The sequence below is a fragment of the Gallinula chloropus genome (genome assembly GCF_964237585.1).
Source record: "Gallinula chloropus genome assembly, chromosome: 12".
NCBI classification, from domain to species: Eukaryota; Metazoa; Chordata; class Aves; order Gruiformes; family Rallidae; genus Gallinula; species Gallinula chloropus.
In genome coordinates this window covers 20,069,331-20,095,522 of record NC_140097.1, presented here as the reverse complement: position 1 = coordinate 20,095,522, position 26,192 = coordinate 20,069,331, and the positions used below count along the sequence as shown (strand labels likewise).

Here is a 26,192-nt window from a genome sequence, read left to right as displayed (position 1 = left end):
ATCACAAATTAAACCAGACACCACAGGTGAATGTCAAAACAAGCAGCCATAAAATTTAGTTTAAAAAAAAAGACCTAAAAATCACTTTGCAGGGAGAAAGTAGGGAAAAAATATCATGGCCAAACACAAGAATCTCCCATCATTCCTAAAAATGATGGTGTCCAAAGGACACACTTCACTTGTCATTATCAAATCAAACCTGTTTCCCAGTTTTTCAACATTATGCATGTTTCTGTATGCACAGGTTTCATCCTTTCAGAGAACAGATACACAGGAAAACCCATGAGTGTCAAAGATAACCTGCCTTTATCTTAAGTTTGAGAGATGGAAGGGGAACCATGGCAATGATCAAGAACCTTAACCAAATGTTGTTCAAATGAACCTCAAAGGCTCTTTTTTTTTTTTTTTTTTTCCTATTTCCACCAGGTAGGAAAAAAGCACAAATAAAAAACACCTATCACTATACATTACACACTGCCTAGTTATTCCCTGGCTTCAAAGTGCATCTTGGATCTACTTCTTGCATCTACTTCCGCAGCTTGGATTCACTTGAGAAGTGCAGCGACCACATTAAAAGCTTGCAACTTAATTAAACTTAATTAAAATGGTGCTCACCTTGTAGGGGGGCTGTGGATGGACCAGAATGCCACCTTCAGTGCGCTGGAGTGACTGCTTCACCTGCTCAAGTTTGATGGCAAGGTGAGCCTCAAAGTACCTACGTAAGGCCATGCAGGTGTGTTTCCCAGTCTGGCGACTGGCAAAGATCTCATCATCACTCAAGAGGGCTCCTTGGTCTTCCAGGTTTAAGATCTCAAGAGTGCTTATCTTCAGAAAGATAAATGAAGAAAGAAATCCAGATATTAAGTCAAGGTAGTTCTGGAGGCAATGTTGTGCCTAATACTATTCAGCATTCTTAGACCCTGCAGTGCTGATGTCCCCAAGTCAGTACCAACCCAAGCTGCTGGGACTGCACAGCAGCACCATGCAGGCATGCAAGGTTTCATACATGAGCAGTATAGTGTGTGCACCTAAGGTGCTGGGAATACCACAGCACAAGCACAGTTGTACCTCTGTCCTGGGTTTGGCTGGGGCAGAGGTAGTTTTCTTCCTGGTACCTAGCAGGGGCTGTGGTTTGGGTTTGTGCTGGAAACAGTACTGGTAGCACAGGGATGTTTTAGTTCCTGCTGAGCAGCGCTCACACAGAGCCAAGGCCTTGGACTCTCCTCACCCCACCAGCAAGTAAAATGGGGGTGCACAAGGAGCTGAAAGAAGCACAGCTGGGACAGCTGACCTCAGTGACCAAAGGGGTATCCCAGACCATTTGGTGTCATACTTGGTATATAAAGCCAGAAGCAGAAAGGGAGGGATGTTCGGAGTGATGGCATTTGCCTCCCCAAGTTCCCATTAGGCACGACAGAGCCCTACTGTCCTAGGAGAGGAATTAATTCCTTGTTTTCTTTTGCTTGTGTGCACAGCTTTTGCTTTCCCTATTAAACTGTCTTCATCTCAACCCACAAGTTCTTGCACTTTGACTCTTCCTTTCCTTACCCCTCTGTTGAGAAGGGAGTGAGCTGCTGTGTGGTCATTTTAGCTGTCTGCAAGGTTAAACCACAACCTTTTTGGCACTGAATGTGGGGCATGAAGGGCTCAAGATAACAACAGGCTTGATTGGAATGTGCTATCTCAAATTTATAGCTGTTGTTGCTGTTTAGCTATTAATTGGCAGGCTCCTGTGCTTGCCATGGGGCTTGCTTGCCTTACTGCAAATTAGTCTCGTGCTCATTAGCCTGGAACAAGGCTGGATGTGTCTGCCTCCAAAAGGGTGCATAGCAATAGCACATGTGTGAAAGGGGGAAGCATTTTAACTACCACTAAGCAACCAGTGTTTGAGTAAAGGCTGCTTAACCCATGAGCTGCACCAAAAAGCTCTCAAAAGGTAGGAAATCTCCACACAACGACCACAATAAGAAAAAGTAAGATGAAGGGGTCCACATGTGTGTTGCTTAGAAAACTCACCCCCCTCTTCATCTACTGGGAATTTAGGAGGAAAAAAATAATAAAAACCCCAACCACACCAGACCCACAAAGACACTCTACTGCAGTACTGTAAAGGGTGCAAGGCCTGACACTAAAACCCTGTTCACCACAGAAAACTGCAAGCCTTACCAGGTTAACCAGACGTCGAAGGCCATCATGCCTGTCAAAGAGCTCCAGGACAGCACGGAAGGAGAAGCAAATGGAGAAGAACATGGTAGCATGGCAGCAGCCTGAGGCATGGGAACACTCCATTAGCCATAAGGTGTAGTTTACCACATCTGAAAGCACGTTATGTGGGTGCATGCACACCTAGAAAGCAAAGGAACATTCTTGAGAAGGACTCAAAACAAATTTGTCCACGGAGAACAAGGGGTCTTTGAGGGGCAAACAGAGAGGACAAATAACAATTACTCCCAGCTTGACCTGGGACACCTGAAACACAAAATAAAAAGTACCATTTCCAGAGCAGTAAACAAAAGCCCCAGTGAGACTAATAAAGGTCATGATACAGCGATGTAGGACCAGCAGCTGGTCCGTTCCCAGACCTTAACACAACAAATAGAGCACTCTGAAATTATACTCATTAAGAGTCCTCCATACCTCTGCAAGCTACCCAAAGAATGCTTCACTAGAGGCAGACAAGGAAGAGAAGGTTCCATTGAAGAAACAAAAATTCTTCTCAGTCTAACAGTATCACACATGACATTGAAGTTTAGCAAAGACTGGCAGCACTGCAGTCTAGAGGAACTGCAAGGATCATCAAATGCAAATCTAAAGCTTATCCATTTCCAGAGAAAGAGTTGGTCTTTTTCTTTCCTCACATCCTGCCTCAGAGGGGTGCAGACCATGTGCTCAGAGCTGCACTCTTGTATGTATTTGTTAGGTTCTAACAATGAGGAACTCTGAACCCTCTGTCAGGTCAGCACCAAGAGCCACAGACAGAGCTGAAGCACTGCCACCAGCTGCCACATGCCAAGTGAGCAGATTTTTGTCTATCTCCTCTCTGCTGGTGTTGGACATGCTCAGAGAATACAGCACTAATAGCTCCAGCCTTGCTTCCAGCCCAAGACCTAAGGCTTGGCATGGACCAAGTGACAAGGGACTGCCCCTCTAAACCGGCTTCCTCTGAAATCCACAGACAAGAGAGGAACGTAGCACAGAAACCTGCTCCACCTGGTATCTGCAGATATTGGGGATAACATCTGGCAGATGTGACAGTGTCACCACAAAACAGCTGCGTGGTTTTATGACACAAGCTGAAGGAATCCTCATGCAGCACCCTGACACAGCTTTTGGTTTTCCTTTTGAACAACCATGCAAACAGCAAGTGGAACTGGGGGGGAAGGGCAGGGGGAAAAGAGAGCATAGAGAGTTTTCTCATGACAAAGTTCAGAGAAGCATCAAAGCAGGTCAGAGTCCATCTTTCTGACATAACAGGCAAGAAGTGAAGGGAACACTATGCCCATCTCACCCTTCTTGCCCTCATTAGGGACACGTAACACAGGGCACAGACAGCCCTGACCAACTGTGATTACCCAAAGGGTTTTGAACTCACTAATACAAATGCCTACTACAGAACACAAACACCAGCAGAATCCATATGGATACAGCCCTGAACAACTGCTGCCAGTCCAGCTTCTACGTAGTCAGGAGTCTTAAGCATGTTACATTACTAAACACACTCTGACAGCAGCAAAAAACAGCTAAGAATAAGCAGAAATGTACAGTTCTTAGTGTAACTGCTTCCACTTTCAACTGAAAAAACAAAGCAAAAGAACTAGACACTGCCTGGGACAGGCCAGGAATCAAAAGCCATCACCAAAGCCAAGCAGAGCTGGAGGGCTTGAGGCTACAATGCTGCGGTTGCTCTGAGTGGATCTCTGAGCAGGACGTTGCCATTGCCAGTGCTGATCCTCACAAGCTGAGAGTTCATCTCCCTTGGCATGGTGGCAACTTTAGAACAAACTGGATCAGTCCACAGGTCTGGCTCAGCACACACGTGCTGCTGACAGGACAAATGAAAAGAGGAATTTGAATCAGTGTGTAAAGGACCTGGGAGACTGAAGCCTCAGCCTGTGGATGCTTGTTGGAGGAACACAGCTGAACTGTGAGGAGGATTTCTTTTAACAATGTTTTTTCTATGTTAAAATACAAGGGGAAGAGCTTTACTTTCCTTACCAGCTGCTTTAACATTTCTAAGCTCAGGCCACATGGAACCAACCCATGGCATCATTACATTTGACCTCTCTGCACAACACAGACCAGCCCTGCATTAGCCTTCTGCTGCACTCTAACACCACCACAGAAGTTGTGCTGCTACCCAGAATCTGAGGTGTGTGTGACACTAAAGCTGCTGCTGCCCAGAATCTGTGTTACTGTGTAACACTAAAGTTACCCATCCTGGTACTGCATCTGGAATAAAAACATCTCCAGGATAAGGCTCCGTTGGAACAGATGGGAGAGGAAAGGCAAGTGACAGACAAGTTGGGGTTTGTTCTTCTGGGTTTTTTCCTCCCCCCCCAAGGGAAAGAGGGAATAATAGGATGAAAAGGGCAATGAAAGTGTTGAGACAGGCCAACAAGACAAAGATCTTCAGTTAATTCCCTAGGAAATTAAATCCATGCCACTGAAACAAAACACTCAAGTGCACCATTACTGATATATTTCCTATTGCCTCTGCACAGACTAAAGCCTTCTACGTAAATGCAGTTTTCAGCTCAGGAGATGTTTATTCAGTGTGTGAACACAGGTGGAAACACCAAGAAACGATGGGAATCACTGCAGATACAGTAAAAAAAAAAAAAGCCTCTTACCCTCTCCATGGCATCTTGATTGTAAGACAAATAATACAAGCACATGGAGACTCCTGTTGCTGCCATGGAAGGACGAGGAATCTCCAGCAGCTTCTGCACTCCTCCATGAGCAACAAACTCCGTTGCAAACTTGTTGTGCAGCAGCAATGATGCCAAATGCTAAGGAAGGATAAAAGCAGGTTAGACTGAAATTCTTCAAACTGCCATTGATTCCCCTCACCCCACAGAGAAACAGATGGCAGAAGAAAGTGCCTGGTGCTTTGTCCACCTGATTTGCTTCCTCCATTACCCTTAACTGCAATGTGCAGTATTACCCAATGACAGAAGCAAAACAAGGCACTGTATCACTCTGTGATGTATCACACCTTAAAAGGAGACATGAAGAACCACTGTAAGCTCCACCTCACCCCCAAGTGAGGTAACCTACACCTTTTGTAGGAACACTGCTCCCTGGAAATAAATTCTCAGGCAAATGACAATAAAACAGAGAGAAAGATGACACTGGGGGACCAGAAGCAGAGAAGTTACTGTAACAGTGGGAAAGAATGCACAAGAAAAACGTGTGTTACTGCACTGCAGGGTTGGCTTGAAGAATGTTGTACCTGCGTTTGTACCTTGGGGAGGGAAGCTAGAGGCTACTCACACCAACTATGGCGTTCTGAGCATTAAGCTCAGAGACGTCATGCTGGGCCTTCTGGGAGCAAGACGCTTATGCTTCTTACTCCTCACAAATGTCCCCTGAGATGACAGGCAGTAGAACAACTCAGAAATGCCATCTAAGGGCAGCAGGAACACAAGTGTTTGATAGAAAAAGGAATTTTCATCATCTTCAGGCAGGCAGATAGAATTAATGGCAGTTCCTGCAAAATTAAGATATTTTTACCCCCTCCTCGCTTTCTTTTCTAAATCCTTGAGTTACAAAAAAAAAATTGCCATGCATTCAAGTGTTGAGTGAAAGCCAACTTCAATCCCAGGGAATCCTGCAAGATATACAGGCCTAAAAAGGTGAGCACTCGACTTGGAAGCACGCAGCAGGCACGTGCACTCAATGCTTTTACAGTGTTTGTGGTCCATTTTGTGCATTCTGAAAGCAATTTACCTTGAGGGCTTCAAAAGTGAGCAGCACGTCATTGGTTCGCTTCAAATCGATGTAGTACATCATCAGCTCTCTCGATCCCAGTTGCATAAAGATGGGTAGGAGCTGAGAGAGAGAGACAAACAGGAGACCAGCTGAACACCTCATGGGAAGTACAAGGTCTGTGTTGGTTTTTACTCTCTCAAGCCCCCAATTTTCCCCTATTGGCAGATACCTGTTGTGAGAGGTCAGTGGTAACCAGCTCCATCCATAGGAAGCAATAAAGGTTAACAGACCTCTTGTAATACATCTGCTGACTGCAGCAAGGTGCATGACAGCTGCCACAGGGAAATCTTAAGACTCTCCTTCAAGTGCGGCTATGGCAAGTCCACACAGATACCACCCTGGAGGTAGGTTCCACTTTCCATCTGTGCAAAGACAACTACCCAACAACTGAACAGAAAAAACAGGAGAGCAGGGCAACAAACCAAAACCCTTTGCATCATTCTTTGTGTAACAGCTGTATAATAATAATTCCTATTTTTATACCCTGTCATAACTGGCATGTGAAGTGATCCAGTCAGCATGCAGGGTGTTAGGGGGGTATGAGGGTTTATTTGGCTCTCACAGAAACAAGGCTCACACGTGCACACACACAGAACACAGCACAAAGCAAAACTGGGTTGCTTTGTTCTAGTCTAAATTAAGTTAAACCACCTAAAGAAAGATTAAACAGAGATAAAGGTGGCCTGCAGACCCATGCTACCCCTTGAGTTTTATAGTTAAAAAAAAGGTAACAGGAAACACACTTTGGTAAATCTGACACTGCCAAGCTACTTGAGCCATGTACATAACAACAGCTCCAGAAAACATCTGTGTAACATGAACACTGCCGTTGCTCAACAGAATACTGCAGAGGTTACACAAACCATTTCACTTCGAATTTCAAGTTCATTGTTTCCTCAAACTTCTAATTGTGCAAGTCTATCACAACCCCTAGAGGCAACAGGAAAAAGGCTTGTATTTCAAAGTGACTTGCCCTGTGTCATGTAAACAATCACCAAATTTAACAGAAAACAGGAATAGAATTCCTAGTGCCGTGCTCCAACTACGAGACCACACACCTACTAGGTTCAGGTTCAAGTATTACCTACCAGGTAAGACTCAAACTAATGACTTCATCAATTTGAAAGTCACCAATAACTCAGGAAAATTTAAAGGTGTTAATTGTGTTAGGAGATATCAGAGACCATTACACCAGTTCTGCAGTTCTTTCCACACACTACCACTCCTAGTGGTTTTGTCAGGAGAACTCAGGCACAGAGTGCTTCCTCCCACCTTCGTATGCTCACCTCTTGGTACTCCCCTAAGGGAGTCAGGTACTGAAGAATTAGCCTCTGCTCTATGGCGGGAGTCAAAGGGTAAAGGGTGTAATTAGTGCCAATCACCCACGGGGACATTTCTGACCAGCTGCTGTTGGACAGTTCCACAAACATCCGCTCCGGTTCCGAAGCGGAGAAGCCCAGCTTCTGCTTGGCCTTCCGGAAGCCGTCTCTCTCATGCTGCTTCCCTGATTTGCTTTTTCTCAGTCCACCGTCCTCTAACTTTGCAGCAGAGTTTACTCTGCTGCTCGTCTTGTGACTTGAATCAAGATGAAAGGAGATGTCCATGTCCCTAGAAACTTCCTCTTGCTCTCCATCCACTGCCATCTCCCCGTAATCCATATCCACAGCCTCTTCATCCAGAGGCAGCAGGGGATCTGATGGCACTTTGCGAGGGCTGGGACGCTTGTTTTCTTGTTTTGTGGTCATTTCAGTAACCTGTAACTCTCGTAGCCGTCGAAGCACCAAAGCCACCTGTTTCAGACCAGAACAACACATGAAAAAACACTTCATGCTTTGATCATGCAACTCAAATTGACTCATTTTTTGTTTTTCCCATATAACCAACTCCAAAGCATAAAGCGTTAAGCATGCTGTGGTGCTCATTTCCACAGAGAATTACTTCAAAGTGAATAAGAAGACTCCAGTCCTTTTTGCTACACCTACTTTCAGTCTAATATACCAGCTCCTGTTCTCCTGAACAGGACAGGAGCAGCTTGAAAGCCAGGAGGAGCAATGAGTTACACCGATGCTAACAGAACCACGTACCAGCTTGTGCCACTCTCCCACCACCTCTGCCTAGAATGAAGGCAGCTTCTCCTCTCAAAGCAGCAGCTTTGATAAGCCACAGTTCCATGAAACCTAAGGCTCTTAAAGGCCTCATCTGTGCAAGAACTAGAATTCACCTATGCCTTAACACAGCATACATCATTCTGGGAGACAAATCTGCCTGTCCTCCCTTCTCCTGAAAGTCATCCCAACTGCTGACATACATCATGCAGAAATCAGGACCAGACTGGTGGAAAGTTCAGAACGAAGTGAACACAGTTTCATCTTAAGTTGACCCCATGTTGCTTTACCTTTCATTTTAAAATCCTGTCTGGTACATAAGTCACCATATGCAGCATTTACAGATGTAAAGCTTCTGAAAGATCTTTAAGGGAACTAGGAACATGAGTACAGTTTACCTTCTTAGTTTTTAAGACAATCGATGCAGCAGAATAATTGGGCCACATGTCCCAGCCTCAGTAAATGCAGGGTCAGAAAAGGATGGAAAGCATGAGCTACTGACTCTTACAGATACTGTCAAAACCCCTGTAAGACTCGATATATTAACTTATGAATGTGAGCCCCCACAAATAAAAAAAAATTGAAGAGGTAGAAGTATCTGCACTCTAAAAAAAGGAAAGTGCTTGAGAGATCATTACCAGTTGTGAGTTCTCATCCCTGTAATTGGCAGCAATGTCTTGGTTCTCCATGGCTCCTCCTAACAGCCCCGTTGCATACGTCCTTAAGGGCTGATCGGCCTCTCGCGCCCACTTAAAGAGATTTTCAACTATGCCTTCCTAGAATGAAAAAATAAAGAAATTCCAACAGTTAGATTTCATTTTTAACTCCTTGGTCCCAGTGAAAGCATCTGTTGATAACAATTCCCCCATCTCCAGTAAAGACCAGGCTAGGTTTCCTACCAATCACATAATGAATCAAAAATATCTGGAACCAAAACCAGAAATAAATGTAACATTTTAAACTGCATAAAACTATTCCCAGGCATTGAGTATCTGGAATCTGGATTTTCATGACTGCAAGAATCTTCTGAAGCAGTCAGTCGACCTGCTGCCTAGGAAGTAGCAAAACACTACAGGTATAAATCCATGAGTTGGAACCATCAAACCCAAAGCTCCTCTCAATTTCATGAATATAAACCTCCAGCAACTGAGCAGATTTCGAAGAGGCTGTCTTGAACTCACACCAAGTAGAACAGAACTTGACTAAATTGCTAACATCTCATCTTACTGGGGCTAAATTGAAAAGTCACTTAGATAAGCAAGCTACCTGGTGGCAGAGGAACTCTTTACAGTAAGGTCTACTCACCAAAAGATCAATTCTCAGAGTCAGAAACCCACGATGTTTGGAGAAGAGAGAAATGCACACAGGTACACCACACATATGAGCATCTTACCTTAAATATGGTTAATATTTTTAATTGTAACATAAATTAGCCATGTAACAAACACAGCCTGCCCGGCAACTTTTCTTAACAAGGCTGAATAAATGTTCCTGAAAATTAAACCTCACTTAAAAGACAATGGTTTAGAATGAAAGGTTAATTTTTTTTTTACTCTAAAGCAGTACTGGATTTTGAAATATCATACAACACATCATTGCTGTGACAGGAATCATGCACATCATTTCAATCACAGGTACAATACAATAAACAATCAGTTTAAAGTAGTGATGAACAGACCTACATTTCAATGAGAACTCTCAGCGTACAGATTTTTAGAGTTGCCTGTTATACACTTACACAAAATTGCATTATTATTCAAATGCTCTTATGACAGTAAAAATAGATAAAACTGATGAGATGTGAAGTACTGTGCCTGCTAAAGGACCTCTTTATGACCACGACAGTACCCTCTTCAAGTGGACTGGTGAGCTATCCCAAAGCCTCCTACACACAGACTGCCATGACAGAACTCAGTATATTCTCAAATCAAAAGAAAAAAAGTGCAAAACTTACCTTAAAAATTTACCTTTGATTTACAGAAAAAAAAACCCAAAACACTAACATAGGGAACTATCGTTTTGCTTTTCATTTTTTTTTCCAAAGTCTTTCAGACTTAGCCTTTGGACAGGTCAAATTCAGTCCTTCACAAAGGGAGAACATTATTCTTTCCTTTTATCATGCTTTAGAGTTCTCATCATATTTCAAATAATAAACTTCATATAAAGCACTTCAGGAAAATACTAATTTTTAATTTTCACAGATGAGGAAACTGGAACTCAGGAACAAAGCCAACTTTCCCCTCACTTTCAACCCTGCAAGCATTTCTTCAGAAAACCAGATCTGACAACATACAGAAGTCCGATTCAGCTGTCCATCACTGTTCCAGATAATCCCCACAAAGCATGTGGATTTTAGACTGCTTATTTAAAGACTTCCTTATCACTTTGCTCTAATAATGCTATCACTGTGCTGTTGCTGAGGATTACTGGGCAAGACCTCTACAGCAAGTCTGCACGTTCTATACAGCCCGTTCCATTCCCAGGCCCATGAAATAACAACCCCAAGTATAACATTTCCCAAAACATTATACTAAGTTCTGGCTCTTTGTTTCAATCAGTCCCATTGTGCCTTACAAGCTGCAGAAGACCCAAGATTTGAGCAGTTGAACAAACGAACATAAAAAGCCCCAAACCATTAGTAAGACTGAATGGATTGTGTCCCAGAGACAGGATTTACTGATTTCTCCTATGGGAAGGACTGCTGGAGTACATAATACACCAAGCTTAAAACCCAAGCCTTGGTATAGACAATACCTTTTCCTGAAAGACCACAGCAGTTTCCAGTCCAGGCATGATATCCAGAAGAAGTCGGCAAGCAGCAGTGTTTAACGGAGGCTCTCTGCTTGTCATCACGTAAGCGTTCACGAGCTAGAGAAGATCAGAAACAGCACTGGTTTGAAATTCAACTCAGATCAAAGCCAGCACAGTGAAAGCCTTACAACTCCCACAGCAGCAAAACCAGAAAGCAAGACATATCCATATGTAAGCCCTGGACCCAAAGATGACAAGAATCTGACTTTCTCCCTCCAGTGCCTCCGAAGTTGAAAGTATTTCCCAGAGTAACCCACTCAGAATTCCCCTCTGAGCTGCTGTTCACTGCCTAAATACCTACCTGGAACTGATTTGTAAAGCCAAATGCCCTCCCCGACAAAAATATCACAGTTGGGTGACAAGAGTAAACATGAAAAGGTAATAGCTGAAAGAAATTAACATTAAAATGCACATTTTAAATGCCATCTATGTTTGTTTATTGCCTGTTTAATACAGAAAGCTGCATGCAAGCCATCCATCAGAATACTTACAGTAACTTGTACTGATACAGGTGCAGGCAACAAAAATTCCAACTATTAACTCATGTTAGAGTATAGCAGTGCAAGAGGAAAGCCAGGCTCTTGCCTCTTAATCTTCTGCTTGAGTCTTCAAGAGTTGACTTACTCCTCTGACTGCTCAACATACAGTCCAGCACTTCCAATTGGAATTAGTAGCAATAATTTACATTACAGAAATGAATCACACTTTTAAACTTGCATTAGAGGAGATGTATTTTCTTTAAGAAGACTGATAAACCTTGGGAAGAACTAATTTAATTGGTAACCACACATATCCCAGCCCTCCTGAACAGCTCAAGAGCTCCTCTTTGCTTGAATCACATCAACAGTATCATAGGAGTTACACTTAAACCCATTTTAAAAACCACTGCAGGGAAAAGAGAGTCCCTGCACCAGTAAGAAAAAAATAAATAGAAGTTAAACAAGTGCTAAAGTCAACTGGCACAGAATAAACAAAACCCACAAGGTGGTGTCAGGAACTGACACACACAGGTCTGGGCGCAAACCTACCGCGTTCATGAAATCGTCGTTCTTGAAGAGAATCCTCAGCAGGTGACCAAGCATACACTCGGGGTCTGCTCGACCTGGCAGGGGAACAGCAAGAGACTCATCTACCCACCACAAGATGCCAAGACCAACCCCGACCTGCTACCTTCAAGCTGACTGCAGGGTATTCTAGTTAGCAGGGCATTCTAGTTAGCAGGGCCTTTCTCCGAAGGAAGATTACAGAAGAAGTCATGTGAATTATTCAGAGACTTAAGGTTTTGTTTTTCTAGCAGGCATTCCCTCCCTAGAATTCCCACCAGTCAAAGCACAACACATTTCAGTGGTCCCACAGTACTGAGCTGCCATTTTTGTAGTCGGTGAAAATGCAGATGCCAAACAAACTATTCCAGTAACTTGGAAATAAGTCATCTCAAAAAAAATAAATAAATCTAAGGATAACAATACAAAAAGCATCAGTGACTGTATATAACCACTCTAAAACACTGCATTTACTCAACAGCAAATTCAAGATGATCTGAGACAGACTGTCTTCTTGGTCCATCTAACATCTACTGGTTCACATCAACTACAACTTATTGACATGATCATACCCATAGGCCATAAAACAGCCTCTGAAACACTCTTCCAGAAATCTACCTAGGGCCTCAGAATCTTGCAGCAAACATCAGAACAGTCAGATACCAGCACTACAGAGCACAACTACCCACTGCAAGAGTGGTATCAGACCTTGATCAGCAGTTCAAGTTAAAAACTGTTCACTCCTAGATCTGAATTACCAGGTATCCACTGTGACAGAGCTGGTGCTGCCAAACCTATTCAGGGTATCTTAGAGAATCACAGAATATACTGAGTTGGAAGGGACCCATAAGGATCATCGAGTCCAACTCCATCTTACCTGGGTGTCGGTCATCAAACGGGTCTGGGTCCCCTTTGCGGTATTCTTCAGTCTCCTTCTCAATCAGCTCGGACATTCTGCAGAAGAAATGGCACCAAAGAGCAGAATTCACACTCTGTCTCCTCCTACTACACAGCTCCTCACAACAGCCTACCAGAGGACCAGAAAACAGTTCACACTTTCATCTGAAAGGTGTTCAGTGCACACCCTCCCCCAAAGGAGGGGGTGAGAAACAAGACTTGCCTCTAGTGTCTCACCCCCACCCCAAAACACAGCAACCTCGTATCAACAGCCCAGTGATGCCCAAGCACAACACTCTGGAGGGGCCAGTACCTTTTGTTTGCTCGTGTTTGAGTCCTGGTGATGTTCTACAATACATGCTGTAGACACTTAGAGGAAATGAAGGGCTTGAGAATCACTTCTCCCACCAGAGTCTTTCTTTTGCACGTCCTGAGCAGGTGACTCAGTCCTCCTTCCTACTCAGTCTGTGCAGGGGCAGCCACTCAAGCTGCCTACACAAGGTTTTTATTATTTTTGAGTATTAAACTTTAATGAGAACTGCATTTAATATTTAATGAAGAATTGTGTAATCTCTACTCAGCTTATCAAAGCTGAACTTTGCAGAACGTGTCAGTTACTGCAATGGACAAGACAAGGAGAAACTCTGTATTCACAGACCTTCACAGTACATTAAATTCTCCTCCGTATAAGACCGAATTTCAAGGTTGTTTTGAAGTTCTGCCTTCCCCTCAACTGAGAAACAGCCTCAGCAGACACAAGGATTCCCATGCTCCGATTCATTTAGAATGAGTAAGAAGGGAATTAATTATTATTTTCCTTTAAACAAGTATCAAGAAGAGGGAGACTATCCTGTGGTCAAGCAGTAGTAATTCCAGTGTCACCCACTGTCTTTCTCCACGCAGTGTTATAGCAGAAATACATACAGCTTAAGGTGAGATAAAGAGCAGTATTCAAAAACCATCAGCAAATTAAATCTTATTTTCTTGGTTTAAAACCTCATTCCCTCCCCTCTCAGAGGTCTAGAGCAGGGTGTAGAATCCATGTACAGAGCAGCATTTTAAAACAAGGTCTTAATACCTCAGGATAGTGATCTAGGCAGAGTTTATTACAGGGGAGGGAAAACTGCTGGAAGGCTGCAGTAATCCCTGGAAAAATATTTGCCTTTCACAGGGGATTTCCCTTACAGAATGCCACTGACTTCTACTCCATTCCTGTTACTTTCCAGAAAACACCCCGTGTTCCCAGGGACAATTAGAGTAAAACCACACTTCATTCTGCCTCTGTGACCACACCGACGTGCCAGCAGGACAAAGGATGATGGTATGAAGCCTGCCCAGACCATAGGAACAGCAGCTGATCAGGAATGAGAAGAGACCTTTCCTGCTGTCTCTGGTGTGACAGGTACCTCTCAGCAAACTGTTTGTCCTGGGGGGCTGTAATATTTACTTTTAGTAAGCCTGAATGCAAAGCCATGCAAATTGTGTCCCTTGCTAACAGGTGGCACAGCTTGAGCTCTCACAAATTTCTGGCAGAAGCAAGTTACTGAAATGCTCCACTGCCAGCTCCTCTTCCCCCCCCCCCTCCCCCACCCCGAGAACTAAGAGCTTTGAGGGGTGCCTGCTGACAGATAACTGGGACAAACGGGGAGTTGAGAGGCTACACCCTAGACCTGTCAGGTCTTTTTAGGTGATAATCAGCACTTCGACCACGTGCCAGAAAGGACTAACAAGCAGGCACGGGAAGTGAGTGTAACATTCTCATGAGTCCATCCTGCTCAGGGGGGCAGCCAAGCAGCATGCCAGCTGAAGCTGCTGAGTGGTTTCAGGGTTATCACAGCCGAGGTGAAACAGGCATGTAAATCACCAGTTACAGGGGGCTTTATGAGACAATTAGTCACAGCTGTTTCACCCAAATATAAAAGCACTGCCGCTCTAAAGCTGACTTTCAACAATGAGAAAAAGAAGTTGAGGTTGCTTGTAATACCCTTCTTTTCATTCCTGCATCCAGAGGTGGTTTGTGAATGGACCTGGCTCAATTCACCTAGATCAACAGCTTTGTCACTTCTCACTTCAAGCATCAGGAGAGTCAAATAACTAACAAAGCTCGCTCCTGCCTCATAACACAAGCACTTGGTACACAGGGCTTTAACAAAACCCAAGTCACAAAAGCACAGAACTTTTATTCAAGATTTCCTTCCTTCACTTGGCATTACATTGGTTGTCTGGCCACCTCAGCGTTTCCCAACAAGACTATGTGTTTCATGGGGGTAAGGGTTCTTTCCCCTCACTTTAACCATTCCCCCCCCCCTTTACAATTGTCTTTGTGATCATCTTTGGAAAGTTACTCAGATCCTCATTTTCACCTGCCACAACCTGAGCTCGCCTTGGGCGTGGGGAAGGAAGGGGCAGCAGCACACATAAAAGTATCTCAACTTCACAAGACTCCCCATGACCTAGACAGCAGAACTGAAAGCCATCCTAATCTTTCTCTCTGCCATCATTTGGCATTGATGGCCAACCTGAACCTTTAAAACAGATTGCAATAGTGCAAGATGCTTGAGGATCCCACACCACAACATGCTTGGTATGACATTGAGCTGCTGATTTATTCCCTGTACGAAAGAGGCCCTTGAGATGCAGTGAAGGATCTGACTCCCAGGATTTGCCAGAATGGCTGAGCACGACTTGCATCCAGACTATGAACCAATTTCTTGCAGGATCATTTCAATTTACAGTTTATTTTTTAAAAATTAAATATACATATAATATATATTATATATATAAATATATAAATTATATGTATATATAATATATATATTATATATATATATATATAAAAAAGTATCTGTTGCTCACTGCCATGCTTTCCAAGCAATTTCTTCAATTCATACCTTTGGACACTCCAGAGTTCATAAATCCAGAGAACCAGCTTATTTAGAAGTGACCTGTAAGCCACACTGTTGCTGTTCCTGTCCTACCACTGCTGAAGCTCTCCCTACTGCACTCTCAATGAGCTGCCCTGGCATCCCATTTAACAGACCCCATCCACACAGGGAAGCTTCCTTCCGTTTAGCTCAAAAGGCAGAAGTAGAAAAGCATCACTCACCAACAAGCACGACCACAGCTTCCTCTGCCCAAAGTCTCAGACAAAAAGCAAGCACACCCCTCTCCTTCAGGACATTGGCTAATGCCAGCTCTGGCTGATGAGGATGCCTAGCATCTCCTGCAGTAAATTCTTTTACCCTTATGGTGTACCTAAGCCCCTCTACTCCAGACAGACATATGGCTTTCACTGATACCTGAAGCACTGTAAATCCAACTTCTGTCAGAGCCAGTAGATCCCCTTGCTATCTACCTTAAATAAATCTGGATTATCTCCACTAAGCCAAAATACCCAAGCTTTGACCATCCATAACCACTCTGCCTGCTGCACAGAAACCTTTAGAGAACAAAAAGAGAGTTATCAGACTTGTCTGGGCATAAATAATGCAGGGAACTCAAGGAGCTAAGGGGGAGCAATAAGTGCCAGAATGCTATAAACACAAGAAAAGACATGTTTAATTCAGATTTCTTTAAATTTATTAGAATATTGTGTATTTATGCTGTTTATGCCTGAAAGAAAAAGCACATATGTTCCTTCAATACACAGCTATACCAAACCGTCTCATGACTTCAAGAGACCTTCTCAATTTCAAGTGCTTAGGATGGGCTTTCTGCTGCCCATCTCCTCCTTCTGTGCTGCTGTTATTAAAGCACAGAAAGAGCTGCAAGAACGCCGTGCCTCCTGGGTGGGCACAGCTCCTAGACCTGCACCAAGGAGCTCCACCAGACTCCTGTTCTTCCCACCCAGCACCAGCTCAGAACCTGCACGCTGCCTTGCCTGACCCAGCAACACTGAGCAGTGTGGCCAGAAGCCTGGATTGCTCTTAATGTGCACGTGCAGGAAGTCCTTCTGCAACACACCAGGCAGGCCAGAGGTCTGCCAGCAGAGGCATGAGAGGAAATGGGGTGGCATTTCTGTGAATCTCCTGCTAAAGCAAGAGTAATACCAGCTTACCCAGGAGAGGCCTGGCTTCAGAAACCACAAATGCAATTGACAGTTCAAATGTTTCTCTTGTGAAAGAAGATGCCATACAATTAATGGTGTTATGAGTACCTACACATCTCCTAAAAACAATTTATTGGTCCAAGGAATATTTTCCTCACACATGTGACACATTGCCAGTCAATCAACACTGTCCAGTTAAAAAAAAAACAATAAAAACTTTGCTTTAAACATGCCCTGTGAGCTTCAATAACCTTTACTCAACCCCTGATTCATCCAAGGAGTTGCTCTCATCCTTTCACTTACTCTGACCAATGTAAATATAATCACAAACCCCACACCACATTGATGGAACAATATCCTCTCAGCTTGTGATCTTGATCAATATTTTACAAGCTCCAGGTGAAGACACCAAAGTTATTTCAATTATCCAGTGACTCCCCTGACTTCCATCATTTCAGAGAATTAAATGCATGTTTTAGAGACAGGCTGTGCAAGATCTTTGCAATATTAACTTCTTACCAAAACTGTGTACATTCAGTAGCACAGTTCAGCTTCCAGACCAAGATTAGTTACCAACAGGTAATCAGGTATGTGAAAACATCAAGCCAAAACCTAGTACAAGCTGTTGCCAAGTACCTTCAGCTGTTCAGATTTAGGAATTTAACAGATCTTACCTGGTGAGAATAGGGACCATGTCTTGCCCGCTGCCATGTTCCTTCTCCCATTGCTCAAGCAAAGCAGTGAGCTCAGCCTTGGAGTCCACATGCCCAGATCCTGAAGTCATGGCTTAGCCTAAGGCAGAGGTAAGAAAGAAAGGAAAAGGGGGATGGGGGAAGGGTAAAAAATGAACAAGGAATCCCACAGTTTTGCTATATTAATTGAAATAATCTAAATCCAAGACTACAAGTCATTAGAAAGAGGCAAGTAAACGCTCAGCAACAAGGAGCAAGAAAGAGATTAAGTGCCAGAATACTGCTGAACTCACTTTAAAAGTAGGAAGTTTCTTTCTGGTCCTCTGCCCGAAGAATAAAGAACATGCACACACTTTGAACACAAGTCTTAACTGGAATAGGCCAACCCTGATCACACACACCTAACCACACGTGTTCAGCGCTGAAGCTTTTTAAATATCTGCCTTAACTTAAGGAGCAGACACGAGTTTGTCCTTTGCTGTTGCTCAGGGAAACAACTCAAGAAACAACAACTACAGCAGCAAGATTATGAGCAGCACCATTCTTCCAGTTTAACACCCTCCTGACAGCAGTGAAAGGGCCAAGGACCTTATGGGACTCACAGTGCAAAGCGGAAGGAGCACCAAGAGGGGTGCTGGGAGAGCAGGTCACCACATCACTACTTGTTCAAGGTTTCCAGGAACAGGGTCTAGGTAAGGGGGAAGGATGATCACAGGAGGGAGCACTGAAGTGACTGCTTCAGGTTTATCAGCCTTTACTTGCAAGACAGCAACTGACAGATTTATCTTCCCATCCTCAAACGTGAGGTGACATCTCCCTCCAGCACCGAGTGACTTGTTAAGGTAGGTACCAGTTAATGAAGGGAATTACCCCTCAGAGTCTGTTTAAGCCTTTAAACATCCAGGAGCCAGTTTTTATCAGCCTGATAACAACCTACTAGAAATACTAACAGACCAAGCTAGAACACAATCTGGCTCCATACACTGCCAAGGCCTTAGCTACCCATCTGACAGGCTGCAACTGCTGGGAAGAGATGGAACTTCTGGAGGAAGGAACACCCGATCCCAATTTATAAACCAACCTTCCATCAGAAATGGGGGTGGGGGAGGAACTCAAAGCAAACAAAAATCCTTCACATCTAAAAATGCACAAAGATTTCTGACATTTCATTAGCCATAACATGGCCATTATCCACCTGCCATGAGATGATGTATCTATTTCTCACAGACAAATTGATACACTGACTCAGAGGAAGAACTTCCAATAACAATGTTAAATACAGATATGGTCCGGACAGTGACATACACAGCCAGCTCCTGAAATACATACCCAGGGATCAGTCAAACAATAAGCTTCAAAGGGAGCCACAGGTCAACACAGATAACAGAAGAATCTATTGCCCAAGTTCATACTGAAAAACATCACATCTAACCCAGTGCTGGGTACCTCTGATCTGTTTCAAACCTCTTTCTCTTCGGTGAATGGATGAGCAGCCCCACAGCTCTACTCCCGCCTCATCAGTGCTTCTGGATTTAATGTATTGTGACCAATTAGTTACACAGGAGACAAGTGAAGATCACCCAGCTGAAGATGAAACTGGCAGAAACTGCCAAAAATCATCACCCAAACACTACAAAAAGAGACTATCTGCCACTACAAGACACCCAGCCCAAAGAACCCATTTTTGGTAAGTACTGTATGAAATGAGTACACACTAACAAAAAAAAAAACTACCTAAGCATATAGTAAGATGATGTTTTCAAAATCATAATTACTTGTCATTTAATTTACTGCATTCATTAGTCATTCATCACAGAACTGGACTGGGAAATGCTATGCAAATGCATAAGTCATTTTGGAAAAAATCATAGAATCATGCTACCTAAATGCAGGCAAGAAGCCATAATGGGATTGTACATACACACCCACCCCCCCAAACACCTTTCAGGAGGAAACTACTCCAAGCCCATAAAGCTCCATTCCCTTTCTCATTAACTGAGCACCACTTGCCAGCAGCACTTTGGAGCTTTTCAGCAGCACAGATAAACATTCAAACAATCTAGTCTGAGCCTCAGAACCCAAGTGCTGTAACTGGATCTGCATTCACCCACTTTGGGCATCTCCACCTTCATTCTATAACCAAGGGACACAGAAAAGAAGTGCCTTGTGACTCCAGAGCTTGTATAAGGCCTGTACAGGCTCTGCTGCAATCCACGAAGTAGTTTACTTCCCCCAACGACCCTTAATTATTCCAGCCAGAAACCAAGGAAGATCCAGCAATACCTGCAACAGGTGAACAAAGCTCCAGTCAAGAAGGCCACCGGAACAGCTCATGCCGCCCTCTGGGATGCCACAGCAAAATGAGAACAGAAAAACCCCACAGCTGTCTCTAACCCCCAGAGTGCTCCCTCAATCAGAGAGCATTACAGAGCTCATGACCTGTGCTGACAGGTAACCCTTTTCCCGAAACAAAGTTAATCACACCGACCTCTGGGTAGGTCCCCAACAAGGAAACTAAGTATCTCTCAAAACCACCTCATCTATTCTGAGCACTTTGCCCTCCCAACCTACTCAAATCAATGTGACTGCTCTGCACAGCGCTGCAAAGAGCAGCTACAACAAAAATCACCTCAAAGCATCCAGTCCCGCAGCTCCCCGCTCCGCGCCCGCCAGCGGTAACACGCAAGGATGGACTAGCACAGCAGGGGAACGACTCCTCAAACCCAGGAGCCAAAGAGCTCCCCACCGTGCTCACTTTTTTCAAGGATTCCACCTTAAAGTGAAAAACTCTGCATAAAGAACAAGACCATAAAGGGTACAAATCAAACTGCAGCTGTCAGAAGTGTACCCAGCCTGACAGAGGGGAAGGTCTGCAAGAGCAACTCTGACTCTCACTATTCCCCTTGGACAAGCTGGAGAACAAATTAAATCTTTGATTGCTCTCCAGGAGCTAGCAGAGCAGGGAGCAGATACCTCATTATGGACTTAAATATAGGGGGGAAAGGGCAGGGAGGAGGGTATTTCTTACTTAAATAAGTTTTGAAAATCACAGCCTAACACATATTTCCATTTTAAGATGCAGTAAACTAAGGAATGGACTATTTTTTCAAAAAACCCCTATTGTCAAAATATAATCAGAACCAATGCAGCTGACAAGCAAAACAGAAAGCACTTCAATGTTTGTTTCTCAAATATTTACAACCTGAACTATCACTCACTGTGAACACTCCCACTGAAAAGCCACACACGTGTGTTGGTATCGCTGTGATATTAACCACTCCACAGTATTCCAGTACCACAGCAAAAGGCTTTGGGAAGCATCTTACTCTTTGGAGCTCATGTGTATAAACCCAGCAGAAAAGGGAAACCCAAGGAGGTATTCAGGTGCAGCTACCTAGCAAAACTCCCATGTTTTGGGGTGACAGACCCCTTACTGCTTGAGTCACTCAGACACCTCTGAAATTAAAGTCCTGATGACTTCTAACTGCGACTGGTACTGTTCAAGCAGTTCACCCTCCCCCTTTTGTTCCCTGACATATTTGGGCATCACACTCACCACAACACTACTGCGGTCTGAATTCTGTGGTGTGCTCATGAAAAGCACCAGGAGGTTCAGAACACACTGACTTCAACACAGCCATGCATGTTAAGGTGTGGGATAGGGGAAAATAACCCTGTTTGTAAGTTCTGAAAACTGATGACTCAGTTCCTTGGGAAGCAAGCACAAAATCCTTAACAACTGAAATGGAAAATGATAGAGCCACAAAACAAAACAAATAAACAAAGAAAATCATACCTTGGGGAAAAAAATAATCCATTTTAATCTACTCTACAGAAAGACTGCATATTTAAATGCACATATGGACAAAAATCAGGAGAGGATTTCCCGAATCTCATGTATGGAGCCAACTCAAATTCTAATAAGCACACTTTGAGCTAGCTTAAATAATGAAGTTTCATATTGCTCCCAGACATGAATCTAAGTATGGCTGAGGACATAAAGTAGACAAGAAGTCTTAACACAATAATACATACCCCATGAGGGAAAATTAAGAGCTCATGAGCTGGAATATAGTTAAAAACATACACGTTCTTCCTTACTTATGTTTTAACACAAAGAATTCTTTACTTTTTAAAAAAAAAATCTCCCTCTCATTGCAGTTATTCTTTAAACAGATGAGATACCAGGCAGCTGTTTGCCTAAACCTGTTGAGTCTGAAACAAGCACACCAGAGTTAATGCTGAAGTGCAGTGAACAGTCAATGCTGAAGCTCACCTGTGGAAGAAAGTATGCCACAGATTAAGAAAACCTTCACAATCTGTGGGGAACTGAATCGTGTTTTGGTACCATAAGTGAGCAAAGCCCTGAGGGAAGGCCTGGTTTGTTCAGCTGCCCACTTTAACCCCCTACAGAACTCCAATATGGCCACTACTAGAGAAAAGCCTCTCAATATTGCTTTAAATATTTTTTTAAACCTTATTTTTCATATAGTTTGAGTATTTTAGGGCCTGGGAAAACCATTAAGCCGTTCACCTTCCTGGAATTTCTGCTTTAGCAAAACAAACCTGGAACTATGCACTGATCTGCCAGGAGAAGCCCAAAAAACAGGAACAAACTTCTGCTGTGTACAAGGGAAAGTAGGAAAAAAAAAAAACCAACCCAAACAAGCCGACGCTTCGTTTCAAGGCCAATTCCTCTTTGCGGGGCTGGGCAGAAAACCAGCGCCCTACCCCTCCCGAGGCGACTCCAGCCCGCAGGCCGAGCGCGCAGCTCATGACAGCTCCTGCAGGGTCTGAGGCGGCAGCACGCCCCCGGCGCGCCTCAGGGCAGCGGGCTGCTCGCCGGCACCCAGCGGAAGCAAACACCGGCGCGGCCCATTCGAACCGCGGGGTTAAAGGCGAGCGAAGGGGGTGGGGGACCCCCCCAAGCCGGAGGCAGGAAAGGCAGGCGGGCGGGCGGCCTCCCTCCCTCCCCGAGCAGGCCCGGCAGAGCCGCCCCGCGGGCCCCAGCGCAGGAGGAAGAAGAGCCCCGCAGGAGGAGGCGGGCTGGCCGGCGGAGCACCGGGGCAGGCGGGGCCGGCGCGGCACAGGCCCGCCTTCCCCCCCCCTCCCCGCCCCCCCCGCCGGGAGGCTGACAGGCCGCGGGGGGACGAAGCGCGGAGCCCCGCCGGGCCCCCGCCGCCCCGAGCCCCAGCGCCGCTCCGGAGGGGGCCCCCCTGCGCGAGCGCGGGGCGCGGGCCAGCTCGCGCCCACTCCCCGGCGGCCCCCTCAGGCCCCGAGGCGACCCCTTCCCGCTGCCCGGCGCGGAGGCCGCGGCCGCCAACCGACCCGCCGGCCGCCCGGCCCGGCCCGGCCCGCCCCCTCGCTTCGGCGGAAGGGCAGCGACGCTGACTCCCCCCCCGCCCGGTGCCCCGTACCTGCCCAATGTCCCGCTGGGTCGCCGCCGCTGCCCCCGGCCCCTGCGCTCGGCCCCGCACACCCCGCGGCGGCCGCGATTGCTATGGCGGGCACACACTTTGCGCGTCACCACGCTGAGGGCTGCGTCACGGCGCGCGAGGCGGTGTTCGAGAGGCGGCGAGGAGGGAGAGGCAGCCAGGACCTCGTGCTCGGCCTCCCGGGAAACGGAGTTCACGCGAGGTGAGCCCTCTGGGCATGCGCCTGCCGGGACGCGGCGCCGCAGAAGACGCTGGGAGTTGTAGTGCTCGGCCCGAGCCGCCACGGCGCGCCCTCGGCCCAGGCCGCTCGTCGGCGCAGGGGGGTTTGCCGGGGAGGGGCCGTTCGCTGCTGGAGGCTGGCGGGGAGGAGCTGCCGAGCAGCGGCTGCCGGCCCCGATACCTGCGTGTCTGCCCCAGCAGCGGCATCGCAAAGGGCACGCTGCCCCCCAGCCCCACGGGGCACGGCCGGGGCTGTCGCCAGCTGCGTCTCTCTCATCCTTCCTCACGCCCTGGCTGAGCCGCAGAACCACGGGCTGAGCAGGGGGGGGAGGGACCTCTGGAGATCACCCAGTCCAGACCCCTGCCCGAGCAGGATCACCCAGGTGCGGTCACACAGGAGCGCGCTCAGGAGGGTTTGAATGTCTCCAGAGGAGACTCCGCAGCCTCAGTGGGCAGCCTGTCCCAGGGCTCCTGCACCCTCACAGGGGAAAAAGGATTTCTTCACATTCACATGGAACCTCTAATGCTCCAGCTTGCACCCGCTGCCCCTTGTCCTGTCTTTGGACATCACTGCGAAGAGCCTGGCTCCATCCTCCTGACTCTCGCCCTTTGCATATCCACACTGATGAGGTCACCCCTCAGTCTCCTCCTCTCTAGGCTAAAGAGACCCAGCTCCCTCAGCCTGTCCTCAAAAGGAAGGTGTTCCACTGCCTTAATCCCCCTGAATCTTCACTTGTGCCTTGTTCACCTGCTTAACAACAGGGTGTTCTAGTGAGAGGGCAGCTTGAAGATGAGCTTAGATGCTGAGCACACCTGCCTCCTCTCCCTCTCCAGGGCAGTGCCTCCTCATCTACAAGACATCATCCTGTTTCTTCCCAGTTACACAGCCACCGTTTTTGGCAGTGGCAGACAAGCCACATAGTGCCAAGCACCCACCTCTGCCCCTGACCATGCCCCCAGCAGGAAGTGCAGACCAGACAGACACATGTCTCAGGCTCTTTCTGAGTGTCTAGGGCAAGGTCCTCTTCCCATGTGCCCACCCTTCCTCCCAGCTGCCAGGCTTCATCCTCCCCCCAGTCCTTCCCTCTCACACACCACAGGAGAAGCTACACCCATACGTGCAATGAGAGCCTGTGCACAGAGAAGTCCTTCTGTAGCCCCATTCCTGTTTGCTTTCTACTATTCTCTTAGCAGAATAAATAAGAGGAAATAAGAGGAAAATGGGTCCTCCCTCTCAGGGCAAGGCTTCATAAGCACTGGCACCTGAGATGCTTCCTGCTCCCCAGTATCACCATTAACCTCCTTCCACTGCACCTGTGGAAACATCTGCCCCAGGCAGTGTTTGGACAGGTACAGATTCTGCTACCACACTTCACAACATTTGTCTGTGAACTCTTGATTAACTACAGGTTAATGGCTGCAGCAGTGAGAATCCTGCAGCAGAAATCCCCCTGAGCGCTGTGTGTAGTAAGTGAGCCCCTACCCTCACACCAACACTTGGCTTTAGCAATGAAATTTGAGAAAATACCCCCAAACATTGCTCTGGAGGGCATGGCAACAACAAGAAGAGGCCAGCAGTTAGCTTGCACTGCTTGTCTCATGGGATCGTGTGTCAGAGAGAGCGGCCGGTGGTGTGTGAGGAGGGAAAGGTTATCTCTGTGTGTTTGTCTCCCCAGACAGGAGGAACATATGATGATCAACTGATAGTAACAATGACTTAAGTAATGATGACTTAAGTCTGAATCAAAGCTTGAACTCCCTTGAACAAAGCAGCAACTTCTGTCCATTGCTGTCATATCCCAGACCCCCTCGCAATACTGCAGTAAGACCAGCCATTTATAAGGGGAGGGTGAAACTGCCTCACCAGGCTCTAATAAGCTCCTAGACTTCAGGACAATTAATCATAGAATTGAAGGAGGAACAGGACTGGCAAGAGAACAGAAGGAGACCCAAGCTGTGTTTCCAGAGGATACCAGGAGTACAGCTAAGAGTGGAAGCGTGTGGCTGGGACGCCTGAGCAGCTCATAGCAGCTGACAAGGCAGAGAGGCTCAGCCCCAGCCTCCAGGCAGCGGCTTCACCTTCCTGCCTGACCAGACAAAAGGTTTGTGATCAGGAAGCTTGCAACATTCAGAGCCTCCTCACTGGTGGCTGCCCTACAAGGGGTGGAAGAACCCTTCGAGCTTTCAGGAGAGTTCTTTGCTTACCTTAAACCCCAACACAGATCTTCACTGACAAAGTTTATTGACTTCCTCTGCCTCACCTTTTATTAATCGCCCCATCTGCTTGTGGGAGTCAGTTTGCTCATCACCATGTTTCTACTTGCAGTTGAGTTTCTGCTGTAGCGTGGCTGAGATGGTAGTTCCTGGGTTAGCAGCTCCCAACCTCTGCAGCATTTTGCTGCATGACTCACAGCAGGCAAGCAGAGAGCTCATAGAGTCCAGTCCCTTCCCAGCACTTGTTGGTGCCCAACTGCTGCAGCTATTCACAGCACCCAGTAGATTCCTTGGTAGCATCTAGGGAAGAGTACAATGCCAGGAGCTGAACTTTTGGGAGGGTCTGAACCCGCCCTGCTAAGATGCTTGTAAACTGAAGGGTGTTTCTCCACAACTCCCATGCCCCAGGGGACTGCAGAAACCGGGTGGGAGGTCAGATGTCTGGGAGCTACACCTGGGAAGGGAGGGCATTTTTCAGGAGTGCGGTGGAGGTCAGTCTGCCCGCGCATGGGTTTGGCTGTGACACACCCCTCTGTGCAGTGCTTCCCTCCCTTCCACCCTGCCAGGCTCCTGCAGTGCCCGTACCCAGGGTACCCAGGGAGTGGGCAGCAGACACACAGCGCTCCCATGAAGGCCTCAGCTCCAGCCTTGGTACCATCTGTGGCTCTTCCAGCTTGATCTGCCCCCGTAGTTCAGCAGCTGAGGTGTGAAGCAGCACCATTGCCCCTAGCATTTGC

General features: G+C 46.2%; 1 protein-coding gene across 1 annotated transcript in view; it reads right to left on the bottom strand.

Moving 5' to 3' along the window:
* DCAF1 (DDB1 and CUL4 associated factor 1) overlaps positions 1–23,110 on the bottom strand; it is a 52,649-nt gene extending 29,539 nt beyond the window's left edge. Inside the window, exons 1-11 of the mRNA XM_084269648.1 lie at positions 23,005–23,110; positions 17,570–17,687; positions 12,828–12,904; positions 11,936–12,009; positions 10,851–10,964; positions 8,735–8,872; positions 7,278–7,781; positions 5,950–6,051; positions 4,851–5,009; positions 2,167–2,346; positions 616–825 (exon numbers count right to left, since the gene is read on the bottom strand). Coding sequence (XP_084125774.1) covers positions 616–825; positions 2,167–2,346; positions 4,851–5,009; positions 5,950–6,051; positions 7,278–7,781; positions 8,735–8,872; positions 10,851–10,964; positions 11,936–12,009; positions 12,828–12,904; positions 17,570–17,679 — 1,668 coding nt within the window. The 5' untranslated portion in view covers positions 17,680–17,687; positions 23,005–23,110. The remainder of the gene's footprint in view (positions 1–615; positions 826–2,166; positions 2,347–4,850; positions 5,010–5,949; positions 6,052–7,277; positions 7,782–8,734; positions 8,873–10,850; positions 10,965–11,935; positions 12,010–12,827; positions 12,905–17,569; positions 17,688–23,004) is intronic.
* Positions 23,111–26,192: the final 3,082 nt, after the last annotated feature.